This window comes from Sinocyclocheilus rhinocerous, unplaced genomic scaffold (genome assembly GCF_001515625.1).
Source record: "Sinocyclocheilus rhinocerous isolate Xijiao unplaced genomic scaffold, SAMN03320098_v1.1 scaffold85, whole genome shotgun sequence".
Classification (NCBI taxonomy): domain Eukaryota; kingdom Metazoa; phylum Chordata; class Actinopteri; order Cypriniformes; family Cyprinidae; genus Sinocyclocheilus; species Sinocyclocheilus rhinocerous.
The window spans coordinates 96,060-111,150 of record NW_015649998.1 but is presented as its reverse complement, the minus strand read 5'-3'; the positions used below and the strand labels follow the sequence as shown (position 1 = coordinate 111,150).

The window sequence follows — 15,091 nt, the reverse complement described above, 5'->3', positions numbered from 1 at the left end:
TATAACAGAGTGAAAAATTTAAGGGGGTCTGAATACTTTCCGTACCCACTGTATATATATATATAAGCTCGATACCATAGATACCAAATACCAAAACTAATAATGCACACATTTAATACACATGTTGGATTTGAAAGCACATAAGATGAATGCATTCATGCACATTAGAGTTGGACGTATTCTCATTTAACAAAAAAAAAAATGGAATAGCTGGAATGAAAACAGGATGCAGGATGCCACTCTGTATGTTAGTGAGTGTCAGAAAATAGGGGAGAAATGAACTGACACCCACACAAGCACACATTCCTTAAGGACAGGAATGGGGAACAGGCTTATTCAGTGTCAGCTGGGATGCTGAAAGATGAGAAAGTGAGTCAATTTAAGCAAATATGATCTGTCTGCAGCGTCCCTCTGTACAATGGAATAGCTGGAATGAAAACAGGATGCAGGATGCCACTCTGTATGTTAGTGAGTGTCAGAAAATAGGGGAGAAATGAACTGACACCCACACAAGCACACACACACATTCCTTAAGGACAGGAATGGGGAACAGGCTTATTCAGTGTCAGCTGGGATGCTGAAAGATGAGAAAGTGAGTCAATTTAAGCAAATATGATCTGTCTGCAGCGTCCCTGTGTACAGCAGTTTAGCAGGTGAAGGTGATCATGTCAGTGTATGACTCCAACATGTTTTACCTGCTTAAACAGCACACTAGCCTTCATACGTAGCCTTCAGGTGTGGTAGTGCATTAAGGTCAATGCTTTCTCATGGCATGTTTTTTCATTTCCATAGAGGCTGGGAATTTGAGATTTATTGTAATTTAAAATATTGAGAAGATTGAGATTCTGAGTAGAGATACTGTACATACACAATTTATTAACAGTGTTGTAATCAGATCAGATATGGCAGGAGAGCAGGACTGCACATGTTCACCAGGTTTAACATGACTTTTTGAGATTGCATAGTTTTGAATACTCCGGCTCAGTTGTCCACTAAAATTCAAGGAAGCTTTGGGTGTTTTTCTTGTCATCTGTTCATCATATGTACAGACAGACTATATTTATGCCTCTTATGTAATGCAAAACTCCTTTCTCTCCTCATGGGACCTCTGTAATCACAACAAAGATCCTCATGGACATCTTGTCTGCTGTACAGTACATTAGTATTCTAATAAATTTTAGGAATGAGTGTAAATAATGACAGTGTTTACCTTTTTAGTTGAATTACACCTCTAAAGAGCTGACTGACCAGAGGACATTCTAATAGAGAAACGGAAGAAATATAGTGATGACGACAACCATTCCTTTGTCCTGCAACAGATGAATGAAGAACCAATCACACACACACAGCATTCAGGCAAACACACAACTGCTGCACATATTGCACATATAAACGTGTGTTCATATTTTATGATGTGGTTACAGGGCAGATGGTAATATGTTAGAGAGCTGATAAATCACTTAGCGTTCCTATGTCACTCAGAAGAGATGACGCCCCAGAACTGCTGACTTTAAATTACTTTACACTGAGTCAGTCTGACAACGTTAATTGTTTTTGTTTTATCAGCATGAAATCTTGAAATGCAGTCATTCTGAAATACTGGAAAAAGGATCACCCTGAACTCTCCCTAAAATCTCTCTGTTTCATGCTTATAAAAAAAGAAACACAACATAAAAAATTAAAATATTTATATAATAAATAAAATCTAAATAATAAAATATATAATAAAATTCATGCTAATGAACAATCGGTAATGTTAAAAATTATCAGATGGCATTACTGATTATACATGATAAGCAAGCATGTTAACCACTAAACTGAACAATTCTGCCCTGCTAATATCCTGCTTTTTTGTCAAGTTGTAATTTTCCTCCTGGGCATGCAGTATGTAAAGTGTGTAAGAGCCTTAAGATGTTATTTTAGAGTCTCATGATTCTTCATTCTGAAATACTGGAAAAAGGATCACCCTGAACTCTCCCTAAAATCTCTCTGTTTCATGCTTATAAAAAAAGAAACACAACATAAAAAATTAAAATATTTATATAATAAATAAAATCTAAATAATAAAATATATAATAAAATTCATGCTAATGAACAATCGGTAATGTTAAAAATGATCAGATGGCATTACTGATTATACATGATAAGCAAGCATGTTAACCACTAAACTGAACAATTCTGCCCTGCTAATATCCTGCTTTTTTGTCAAGTTGTCATTTTCCTCCTGGGCATGCAGTATGTAAAGTGTGTAAGAGGCTTAAGATGTTATTTTAGAGTCTCATGATTCTTTTTTTACACTTAAACCCATTGCTCCCAGCTATCTGTCTCTCTCCTAGTTTAATCATCCCATTTAGTTAACGGTTTAATGGGTCACCGACCTGGCATTCCAGCCTTTTTATACAGTACTTCCCATGCTGTACTTCCAAAGAACTTCTGTCAAACCATCATGGAAGACAGTCAAGAATCTTTGAGGAAAAGCCAAAGCAGAGAAATGACATTTGCTGATTGCTTGGATTATCAATCAATCACCACAGCCCTGATGGTGTAGCTCCACTTTTGAAAAGCGAGACAACTCTCTAGGAGTGTTAAAAAATGTGCACATACATGCATGCCTACTTTTTTTGGCTCTGTAATTACTTGTCTGTAAAAAACTGTACTGTAAAAACATGAATACATTTCTCTTCTATATAAATATATATTTAGGCCTATACATAATTGAAATGATTTGTATGAATAATATAATTGAAATAATTCAGGAAAGAGAAAAAATGAAGAAAGTGTTTGACTTGTTTAAGCAATGTATGGGCCTGAATGTAGAACATATGTATAACGTAAGTATCACTATGGGTTTTTATGGCCATGGTTGGTGGTGGAGTTGTGCCTCTGTAGGTTACACAGAGTTCACAGACCCCCTACATGTGTGTGACAGAGAAAGTAAGAAGGGGGTGATAGATGTGTTTGGTTGATTTGCTACCACATTCCGTCTTTTTTTTTTTTTTGAGGTTTGGCAACTCTCCTACGTAGACATCTGAAATCAGACATCTACATACAATTGAGCAAAATTCCATGCTTATTAAAGTATGTATTATACCCATTTATTGCCATATGGATAATAAACCACCTCCGTGGTATACTGCATTATAGACACTCTAAAGTGATAAAAGGAAACAAGCGTTTTGCCATGCAAAAGCTTGGTGGACAGTGGGAACTTCACATTTACTACAAGATAATTCCCTCATGAAGTACTTTATATTTTAACTACAAGCTGTTCCTATCAGACAAACATCTTTTGAAGATCTTGAGATCTGCTAAATGGTAAAAGTGAGTAATATTTGTAACAGTGTCTGCCAATGGGTGTGTATAAAGTGAGTGTTTGTTGATATTAAAGTTTTCAGTCTCGATTTGCTTGTGTTGGATATGTGACTGAGTGCAGAGTCTCTAAATTAGTCAAATGCAAACATTCTGAAAATGTCTTCATATAAATGTTAATGCATAAAAATAATGAAATATAATAAATAAAAAAATTATATAAATTATATGTAGAGTAAAACAACAATAGAGACTTAAGTGAGCATAAGTCGCACAAATATTTCAGAGATTTCAAGGAGTTTAAGTGTTCCCTTTTATTTTAGATGATCAGGATGATCGTTTATGCAAAAGTACAAAAAATGTCCTTAAAACCCTGTCCTTTTGACATAATGACATACCAAACTGTATTAACATATATTATAACAAACCATCATAGTGGATTTAGCATGTAAAGATACTATATTATTTATACCCATGATGATGAGCCTTGACAAAAATTATGAAGATGAATGCTACCTCCATCTAGTGGTGAGTTTGGTTAAAGGTTTACCATCATAATAGTGAAAAATAAGTTATATAAAATCTAATTGTTACTTAGCTTGATTCAAATTGCATAAAATGTTACAATTTTGAGAATGTCACTAGTGTTTCCAATAAGTAACATTGTCAATGAACAGCTCATAAGGAAACATCCTGATTGTTTCTGAAGAATACAAAATTTAGCACCATTAAGCTTAATACTAGTCAAGATTCCCATATCAATATATTACAGAACTAGGCATTCCATAATAGTACCACTGTATATCTTACATTAAATTTCATGCATTATGTTAAAGATGTGTTTTCCCAAAAAGTAAAAATTCTACAAGCTGTTGTATAGTCAAATGCACTGTTTATGTGATTGTTGGTCTTTTTTGGAACTTAACAGACCCTGGCCAAGGTATGCTTCCATTATATGGAAGTGATCAGTCAATATTCTGCATAAGATCTTTTTTTGAAGAAAACTGATAAAAAAAAAGGCTTGAGCTCAGGAAAAAGGTGCTGGAATCCTCTTCCTCAACTAATATGCTGTTCTCTTTCTTATTTCTGACAGTAGATTGCCAAGGTATATGGGTTTTAAATACAGTGCATTGAAATATAAACTCACAATACAACTGATGCAATCTAAAACTTATTCATTCCTTTTAGGTCATATTATCACACAAGAATCTGTTTGAATGAGATCATGTTCTTCAAAAGGTTCCTCAGGATGACTTCGGCCCTTCTCTCTCCGTAAAAGTGTCCATGGTCAGTCTATGGTTTAGCGACAGGTATTTCTGCATGCGCAAGACAGGATAAGATATATTGACTGTATGTGTTTCATGTTTGTAGCGACCGGAAGTGAGCGTTTGTCTGGGTCGTAGATTTATTACGTCCAGTGATAGGGTTGGACGGTAAAGCGATGGAAGGTTGCTGCGTGTCCTGTGTGTAGGGGGGTGATCGGGCTGGGTGTGAGTGTGTGAGAGCTTTTGTGGATGAAGTTCTGCTGGGCTAGGAAGGACACAACAGGTTGAGGGCAAAATGAGTCTTTGGGGACATTTCCTCAGTTTAGGTTGAAAGATCAAAGATTTCTCTAATGTGAACTCACGAGAGGAGAGGGTAGGCCAGGCCTTCTTTACCTCTTCTGATTGGTTCTCTTTACCAGAAATGCAATGGCTGCTTATGAGTGAAGACTTGTGACTGCTGGATTTTGATAGCGGATCAGGGTGAGACTGAATAAGAGGCTTGTAAACAGGGGCTCGAGTACGCCTGATTGAAGTCCCCTCTACGAGAAGGTTCACTCCCAAATACTGAGGAACTTCTACTGCTGCCTGAAGAAAAAAAAGACAATATGTTGCATATAGAAAATAAAGTTAATTTTTAGGACACTATTAGGACCCAAAAAGCTATTAGATTTTCTGTGACATTTTCAAGACAATTACATTTTACCCCCACTGATTAAAATCTATCAATTTGTAATTATTTAAAAGCAGATATTTAATTGTCAAATGCCACCAAAGTTTGGAGTCCGTGTTTTTTTTCCAAATAATAATAGTTTAATTCAGAAAGGACACTTTAAATTGATAAAGTCACAGAAAAGATTTCTATTTCAAATAAACGCTGTTCTTTTGAATTTTTTAATCATCAAAGAATCCTGAAAAAATATCTCATGGTTTCCACAAAAATATTAAGCAGCACAACTATTTTCAACATAGATAATAAGAAATGTTAACAATGACAATATATCAAAAAAATCATATTAGAAGAATTTCTTATATTAGAATGTTTGCTGAAAATTCAGCTTTGTCATCACAGGAATAAATTACATTTATTCATTTTATATATATTAAAATAGAAAACAGTTATTTTAAATTGTAATAACACTTTACAATATTACTGTACTGTATTTTTTATCAAATAAATGAAACCTCGGTGACCAGACCATAAGAAAGATTTAAAAATCTTACCACAAACTTTTGATGAGTAGTATATATGATGAGTAGTTTGGTGATCTTGACATTGTTTATGTGTACCTGTTTGTATATGAGTTGAAAGCCGCCAGTGTGAGTGTTGCGGTCACAGCGTCGATCCAGCACCACCCGCAAAGTGTCTTCCTGTACAGCGGGGCAGAGTCGAGCTGTGACCCCTGTGGAGGGTGCCATGGTGGGGCTGGCATTGATCTCCAACAGCCAAGGTCGCAAATCCCGTCCCAGCATAAAGTCAGCTCCATAGAGCTCAAAACTAGCTTTGCGAGGTTCCACACTGTCCTGTGCAGTCAAGAGAGTTTGGATAACGGCCTTCTGCATACCTGGAACAACCACCCCTTCCCACAGATCATCCTGACCTGAAGCAGCCAACCAGGAGCGGAACTGTGAACATGACCACATGCACTCAGCGGGTAGACAAGGATTGCGATCTGGGCTTGGTTGAAAATGCTTCTGGATGGAGTTGTTGCAAAGATGTACAGAACTGAGGGTGGAAAGCAGAAAAAAAAAGATTAATTGAAGCCTAATAAACAATCTCTCTTAAATGAATAGTTCAACCTGAAAATGGAAATTCTGCCATCATTTACTCGCACTCAAGTTGTTGCAAATTTATATGACTTTGTTTCTTCTGCAGAACACAAAAGTAGATATTTTCAAGAATTTCAACAGTTTTTGTCATTGCAGTGAAAGTCAGTGGGGTCCAAAACAACACTGGATTCTATTGACTTTCACTGTATGGAAAAACATTTTTTTATATCTTTTTTGTGCTTTACAGAAAAAGTCACACAAGTTTTTAACAACATGCAGGTGTGTAAACGTTTTAATTTTGGGGTGGACTATCCCTTTAATGTTTGGCATTTGTTTTCTCACCTATCCAATGTATGAGTGGAGTAAGGCTGGGTGGAAAATCGGAGGTAGCACTCACGGTAGAACCACACAGTAAGAGGGTTCCAGTCTGTGACCAGGAACCACTGTCTTACATCAAACTTAGTGTCATGCACGAGGAGAGGCCGCTCCAAGTACTTCTGCACCACCCACTTACTGTCCTTCATGATGCCATGGTCTGCATTTACTAAACTCAATATCTCATCCAACCTGTTCATGCACATTATACCTACAACAGTAAAGTCAAAGTAAATTAAATAGTTTTGCTGTATTTTTACTCCACTTTCCTTCAGTCTTCATCTACTCACCTCTGCCTCGTGACTTGGCCCCAGGTTTAATGATCCAGATGTTGCAGAGTCCATCAGTCTCCATCTGAGGGCAAACACGACTCATCTGCTCCAGCATGCATTTACAACGCTCCACATAGGCTTCACAGCCCTCTATCGTCAGTCCTTCACTGCAAAGGAAAATAGCAAGAAAGCTTTAGCACTGTTTTACAGATTAGGCAAAAAATAGTTATGAGGAAATACTACATTTCAATACTTTTGCATTCTTTTCTAAATCCTTTGTGCTCCCTCAAGACTCTCACAAAACGTTTTTGTTCCCCAAGCTTGCAAAACTTCCAGTGGTTTAGACATTAATGGCTGTGTGTTGAGTTATTTTGAGGGGACAGCAAATTTACACTGTTATACAAGCTGTACACTCACTACTTTACATTGTAGCAAAGTGTCATTTCGTCAGTGTTGTCACATGAAAAGATATAATAAAATATTTACAAAAATGTAAGGGGTGTACTCACTTCTGTGAGATACTGTATATATAATACTTTTGGGAACGAATGCAAAGTTTTTCAGCAGAACACAATAATTCTGTGAACATTATTGTGAAAATAATTTTTCTATCGTCTCATATTTTTTTCCTATTACCATGTCCCCTTAGGTGCTCCTTACTCCACCACCAAAAAAACAAACAAAAAAACTAATTTTTTTACAACTGTATTTATTTCCTCTAATGTGTCCACTAATGACATTAGTAAATGTTTTTAACAATTTTGTTTTTTTCACTGGTTTCAGGTTTGATATGAGGTCCAAATGTTCTGATGTTTAAGAATAATAATATTTATCCTACTTATTCTTTTTTTAACTTTATTGTGATTGGACAGTCCAAGTTGCTGAACACCATTGTTGACATATAACTGTGTGTACAAATTCTGTAATTTGTCTCATGTTAGAAAGTTGCATACATTTGGAATAAGACATTTTAGCAGATTAGTTTTATTTCATGATTTTCATTATAGAATTTCAGCCCTGAAACTTTTAAAGAAACATGATATGACTCATTAAGTGCACTATAAATAATAATAAAAAATTATACTCACTGAATAACTAAATAATAATTCCGAAGAAACACCTTCCACTGCTGCTCTGAGAGGGTAGGGATTGTTTCCAAAGTGATGTCTATGTCACAGTGTTCTAAACTGTTCAGATACTCCTGACATATATGCAATGCATTGTCAATTATCGAGATTCCAACCCTCTGATTGGCATGCTGTTTACGCGGCTTGCTCAGACCTAAAAAGGAGGGAAGATGTGTGAATAAGTTTGAGTCCTAATGTGGGTATGTCTGTGTTAGTGTGTGTCATACCATGAGATTTAGCATCATACACCTCTCCGTTCCTCTCCCACTCTGAATCCCCTCCATACTTCTCCAAAACATACAGCAGTAGACTTGTGCATGCAGTCCTTCTGAAGTCCTCTGTAAAGAAAGAGAACAAAATAAATTTCTTTCAGAGGATCAAGTCTGGTAACATTACAGGTTCAATCCAGCAGGTTCAATCCAATGATAGGGCAACCCATGAAAAGCTACATAGAACATAGGTCACAACTGTGCCTGTGAGCAACACATTTAACCCCAGACTGCTCCAGGGAGACTGTACAATGCATGTGGTGTAAATCTCTTTGGGGCAAAATAATCATCTGTTAAATAAAAAGAAAACAAGTAGCCAATAGGGGACAATAAAGATTAAGAGTACTGACCAATAAAAGCATGTTTATCATTCTCCGCCCCCAGTCTGTAGCAGCGTGGGAAGAATGTATCTGGATCTGCTGCATCAAACCACTGCAGATTTCTTAAATTCATACACAAACCAACCTGACAAAGATGAAATGAAAGGTAATGAGTATGAGAAAGTGTTTTTATATAGAAGAATTTTGGTTTCAAAAGCTTCAGTTGTTAAATTTGTGATGAACCTTGGTGGTGAAAGATCCCGCCTTTGCGTAATGATTGGTCATCTGGTCTTTACGTAAAGACCGACAGTCGATTGAATCCCTCTTGGTTGTCCAGTAGAAATATGGCGTCTCATTGCGAACCAACCGTGTCTAGGGATTTAAAATAATGATCAGAGACTGCCCACTGTCGACAAATCACATTCAAAAACCCAGCTTCTATGGCAACTATCAGTGAAATGGAATTCCAGAGTTTCTAAACGTACCATTAGATCGTACAGATCATCTGCCTCATCGTCCCTCTCTCCCTCCTCTCCTAAGTCTGCATAAAGAAAGAGAGAAGGTGGTGTGACAGTAGTCAAGGGACAGAAAGCGTGATCTATGTCACTGACATCTGTTTGCTGGAATGAGTGGTGTCAGGTTAGCTACTCAAACTACTATCATACCGAGCAGTGGGTCATTAACTAAACAGTTACACAGGATGCTCCAAGCATAGCATTTTCAGTATACGTCACACACACACACACACACACACACACACACACATATGCACATTTACACTATTGTTTAAAAATTTGGGGTTTGTAAGATTATTTTAATGTCTCTTGTCTCTTGCTCACCAAGGCTGCATTTATTTGATTAAAAATACAGTAAAAATTTTAATATTGAGATATATTATTATAATTTAAATTAACTGTTTTAATATTTTTTAAAATGTAATTTATTCCTGTGATGGTAAAGCTTAATTTTCTTCTGTTGACAGTTGCTGGTCCCCAGTTACTTCCATAGTATTTTATTATCTAAATCATTATTATCTATCACTACTATCATACCGAGCAGTGGGTCATTAACTAAACAGTTACACAGGATGCTCCAAGCATAGCATTTTCAGTATACGTCACACACACACACACACACACACACACACACACACATATGCACATTTACACTATTGTTTAAAAATTTGGGGTTTGTAAGATTATTTTAATGTCTCTTGTCTCTTGCTCACCAAGGCTGCATTTATTTGATTAAAAATACAGTAAAAATTTTAATATTGAGATATATTATTATAATTTAAATTAACTGTTTTAATATTTTTTAAAATGTAATTTATTCCTGTGATGGTAAAGCTTAATTTTCAGCAGCCATTACTACTACTCTCACGTAGGGGTGGGTGATACGGCAAAAAATATCATATCACGTTTTTTTTTTTTTTTCAGAAATATCACGATTCGTGATTTTATCACGATTCTTTGTCATGTTGGTTTTACTATTTTGCAAGTTGTCTGAGCATTACAGCCAAACTAATTTCCCTAATTTAAAAACAAAGACTTACAAGGTAACAAAATATAAAATAAAAAAGAATGACAGACATTTAGGCCAAAGTGGGCAAAGATAAAAATCTTTGTCATTATTTTATCTTTGTTATTAAAAAATAAGAACAAAAGATACACGTTACAAATACACATAATATACAAATAAAACAAACAGTTTTCAGGTACAGTAGGTGTATTTAGCAGTAGCATTCACGAAATTGAATTAACAAATATAAAAATAAAACACTTAAATACATTATCTATCATGTTTGGTTACCCACATTCTTCAAAATATCTTCTTTTGTGTTCAGCACAAGAAAGAAATGAATACAGGTTTTGGACAACATGTGAGTGTGTAAATAATGACAGAAATTAAATTTTTGGGTGAACTATCCCTTTAATGACAACCGGTGTTTAGTACTGTTGCTTTAAGAGCTGCATCTAATATACACAGGCACGCATCCGTTTTTCTCTCAAATGTTTACTTTCACTTTAGACATAACCAACTGTATTTATATGTAATCCTTGTGTGTTTTTGACAGTATTAGCGCAATCAGATGTGAAATATAACTTAGTCCACTCCAGTAATAAGGCTCTGTTGACAAGCTTTTTTGCACGTGCGCGCTTCATGTGTAGGCGCTCAGAGAAAGCGCACGTCAGAACAGCGTACCAATGAAATGTTTAACTGGCAAGGCTTTAAAGCACATGCAAATAATATACTTTTGTGATTGCTAATAAGAGCAGTGTCCCCTGAGAGTAACTCTACGGCTGAGATAACATTTGATGTGAATGTATGTCGCGTTGTAGAGTAGACGGAGGCGCGCTGTAGCACGATACTACGATATTTTTTCAAAAGCAGATCGTGGAGACATTTTAATCGTCCAAAAATCGTCATATCGCACACCCATCTCACGCTCCTTCAGAAATCATTCTACTATGCTGATTTCATGCTCGAGAAACATTTCTTCTTATTATTATCAATTCTTGTGAAACCCTTGATTTTTTCACATTTCTTTCATGAATGGAAAGTTCAAATGAACACATTTATTTGAAATATTACATTATAAATGTCTTTACTGTCCCTTTTGATCAATTTAATGTGTCCTTGCAAAATAAAAGTAGTAACTTGTTTAAAAAATGTAATTGTGGAAAAACCATAACCTTCTGTTGTTTAAATTAATTTAATTATAATTACTTAGAAACAGGGATCATGCTGATTGACAAAAGGGTGCTAGACAAAGTTGAATATAGCTATAGCTATTTTCTTGTCTTTTTAAATTATGTTTACATTTAAAACATCCCCAACAGAACATTGTGTCCGTAACTAACTTCTGGGTACAATTTTGTCCCCTGTGTATAGCTAGTAAGTAAACCCACGCACACACACAGAAACCGACCAGCCTTATCATGTGTCTACGCAGAGTGATGCATAGGGTCTCATCTTAGTTCTGTCAGAGACTCTCACCATCATCATCACTGCTGTCACCCTCATCGGTGGCTTCTGTTTCAAGATCATGTCGACGGGGCTGGGGGACAGAGGGCCGTGGTAGTCGCCGCTCCACCCATCCTCTTGCACGCAGGCCTGCACGGATTACAGGATAGGGACCCAGCACCGAGAACACTTTCTTCTCCTACATCAGAATCAACAAAATTGACAGTGCATGTTCATTGAGATCTTAATGTCATCATTATTATTATTATAAAATTAAAGATCATTCTGAGTTCATCCATGCACGTCTTCTGCTATGATTCATTAGGATTTTAGAAGCCTAACCTTTATTGCCTTGTCCACTAGAGTCTTAGCTGTCTTCAGTCTGTCCCCATTTATCATACGCAGATTTACATAATTACAACGAGCTCTTCCTTCCAAGGGTTGCACTGTGACATACAGAAATGCTTTACAAAAATGCTGTACAAAATAAATAACAGGGTTGATCTTGTGAGTGTAGGATTTGGCAATAGTTGTGTGGGCCAAAGTTTCACAAATATACTGAAAAACAACATTTAAATTGGTCCTCATTATCTGAAACAATTCATAGTCCAAATCATGTTTTGATTTCAGTCTAATAATGTCAACAGGTTTCTTTTTTTAGGTGTAGGTTATTAATATCAATATTTCAGTATAAACATCACTGTGCCTATGAGAGTATCTCACTGATATACACTACTGTTCAAATATTTAAGGGTTTTTTATGTCTTTGAAAAACATCTCTTATACTCACCAAGGCTACATTTATTTGATCAAAAATACAGTAAAACCGTAATATTGTGAAATATTATCAGAATTTTATATTTTTTTTAATTGTTTTTCAGAATTCTTAGATGAATAGAAATTTGAAAAGAACAGCATTTATTTGAAATAATAACTTTTTGTAACATTATAAATGTCTTTACCTTTACTTGCTGAATAAAATTATTATTATAATTTCTTTCCAAAAAAAAACAACAACCTGTTGACCCCAAACTTTTACTTTCAGCTTCTAAGGTCTCTGTGAGTGTACTGTATGTTAGGTAACATCATAAGAGAGAAAAAAAAATGTATGTGGCAAAAGTGTGTATATACTGTACCTTGCATATGTTGGTGCATGTTTGAGTTAATTCTCACATCACTCACAAAATGGATCAGTCTTTCTCTTTTTAACCTAAAGTTCGAAGTGAGATTAATTTAATGCACATTGTTCACTCTTTAACTCTCTCACACAGCAATACATATTAAACTGGAGAGGTGACAGCTCTCTGTCACACTGATAACCATGAGAAGTGAAAGCCGCACGTACTGTACAATGCATCAATAGTTGAACACTGTAATTTGTAACTGCCTGGAAACGACTTTACACAGAAGCTCATGCTCGGATCCAACATACAAAAAAAACAAAACTATTCTATGCACATTCCTCCCTGAAAACTGTACTGAGTAAATAAAGAAGCACATCGCAATATTTAATTTAAAACTTATTTCACTGGTTTATAGATCCACTTGACATTATAAAACTTAAAAAATAACAAAAAACACGTGAGCTCCGCAGGCCCGTTCACGGCCATATTGATCTTGAGGATCGCTGAGCAAACTCACCTGGATTGCGACGTTCACCTCTGGATTTGACACCCGCCAGAAGCCGTCTGTTGAAATCGATAAGGTCACTGGTGCGCCCAGCGTGCCAGCCCGTTAGAGCTGCGGAGAAACTCTCGTTCAGCGCATGCGCACTGCACACACTCCAGCTCCACCGCGCTGTTTACATCACCCTTAACAACTGTTTCCTGGAAACGGATGACGCCGTGCGTCAAACCCCCGGAAAGCATAATGCTACGGTTGTACACTTAGGAATTTAATATCTAATATTTAGATAATGTTTAACCACAACGGCGTTTTATGAAATATTCAATTAGCATCCCTTTATTGTACTCTTTTGGCTCCATTACATTAAAGACATAAACTAAAGAAATATAGGCTTTTGAATTATTACGCATATTAGCGCTAAATATAGACTGTTTCAGAAATATCAGGGGGGTTGAAAACCACATCCTCATTATATCATAGAGATCTCCCCAGGCGGCACAATAATAACAATTAGCTAACATTTTATTGTCTATTAAAAGTGTCATATTTAGTCGCTTTGAAAGGCACTTGAATAATTCACTGTTCAATAACAGATTGATTGTTAAAGCGTCATATCAGTTGTCCAGTCTACGTGATCTTTTAGCTTGGCCAGAAAGAACACAATAACATGCACATCACTATTTAGGCTATCAAATGCATGATTACTGTAAGAGTAAACTGCTCCATAGACACTGCGTGGACTGCCTCTAAAATATTTATGTTTTGCATTGTTTATTTGTGATTACCTGTCTTTTTGGAATAAAGTCAGTCTATGTAAGGCTGCCTGTGCATAAGAAAAGCCACTAGATGGCAATGTATGATATAGCTTAAAGAAATGTTATGACTCATGATTATGAGTTGATCAGCTGTGTGAGATGAAACAGGAATTTAAAACACCATGGTATTATGCGTCTTTATATATCTTGTGGAAAGCAGAGAGAAAATAATTACGTAATAATAAATTATTTTATTTATTTAATTATTGTCTAGATAAGCCAAATAAGTGATTTTACGTATGCAGACATATTTGTAGCGCGAAAAATAAATGAGTAGCATTGATAATGACGTTTATTCACTTATCACAAAAATAAACCCCTATTCACTAATCAATTACAGCATTGTGGCTTTAAAAAGTAGTTTACTTAGTCACTAAATCATGCTTTTTCGCTACTAATTGTAGTACATTGCGTATCACTATACGACATGACCTTATATAGACTTCACTGCCTTGAGACGCTGCTCACATTATTTTCGCTCTCATGAATTGTACAACTATTTCTGGCACTTTCCTGTATAGGTGCAAAACTGCATCAATCGAATTACAGCTTCAGCAACAGTCCCATTTCGAGCTCTCTGGTTGGCTGAACGACATATGATGCTGCCACAGTCAGTACCTCTTTCCAAGTCCTGGAGAGCGCGCGCCTAACAACAGCATTAAAGTATAGACAGGGCGAATGCGCGTGTACTTCTCAATGTTAGTTTAAGACGGGATCAAGAGTACTTCATGTCTAACCATATATGCATCAAGTGATCTGGAGTTTCTCAACAGGAACTGCGAATCTGATCCGCGTCGCTGTATTCTTTCTGTGGAAGCTGCAATCGACGCACCTTTGACTCTGCTTTACAACGGAGTTAACCATGCCTGCCGAAAACAGCGACCAGGAGAGCATGCTGAGCTATCAGGTAGTTAATACGATGCGTACTTATGTGTTTATTGCATAACTGATAAGTCTGTTTATTCGTTTTACTCCTCCA

The 15,091-nt window shown here is 36.2% G+C and overlaps 1 protein-coding gene across 1 annotated transcript; it reads right to left on the bottom strand.

The window, feature by feature from the left end:
* Positions 1-4,162: 4,162 nt before the first annotated feature.
* Positions 4,163-13,431, bottom strand: ttll3 (tubulin tyrosine ligase-like family, member 3). Its single transcript, XM_016515915.1, has 13 exons — positions 13,313-13,431; positions 12,808-12,881; positions 12,014-12,117; positions 11,705-11,870; positions 9,190-9,245; positions 8,948-9,076; positions 8,735-8,849; positions 8,343-8,453; positions 8,077-8,269; positions 7,007-7,155; positions 6,684-6,927; positions 5,862-6,297; positions 4,163-5,159 (listed from the first exon to the last, which is right to left on the bottom strand). Exons 2-13 carry the CDS (start codon positions 12,824-12,826, stop codon positions 4,554-4,556), a joined length of 2,328 nt encoding a protein of 775 aa, XP_016371401.1. The 5' UTR covers positions 12,827-12,881; positions 13,313-13,431; the 3' UTR covers positions 4,163-4,553.
* Positions 13,432-15,091: the final 1,660 nt, after the last annotated feature.

Excerpts from the sequence above, each read along its gene's own strand:
- ttll3 (XM_016515915.1), bottom strand. Across the intron at positions 11,871-12,013 it reads TAGTGGACAAGGCAATAAAG|GAGAAGAAAGTGTTCTCGGT; the intron begins GTTAGGCTTCTA and ends ATTCTGATGTAG. Across the intron at positions 7,156-8,076 it reads AATTATTATTTAGTTATTCA|TGAAGGACTGACGATAGAGG; the intron begins GTGAGTATAATT and ends TTTCCTTTGCAG.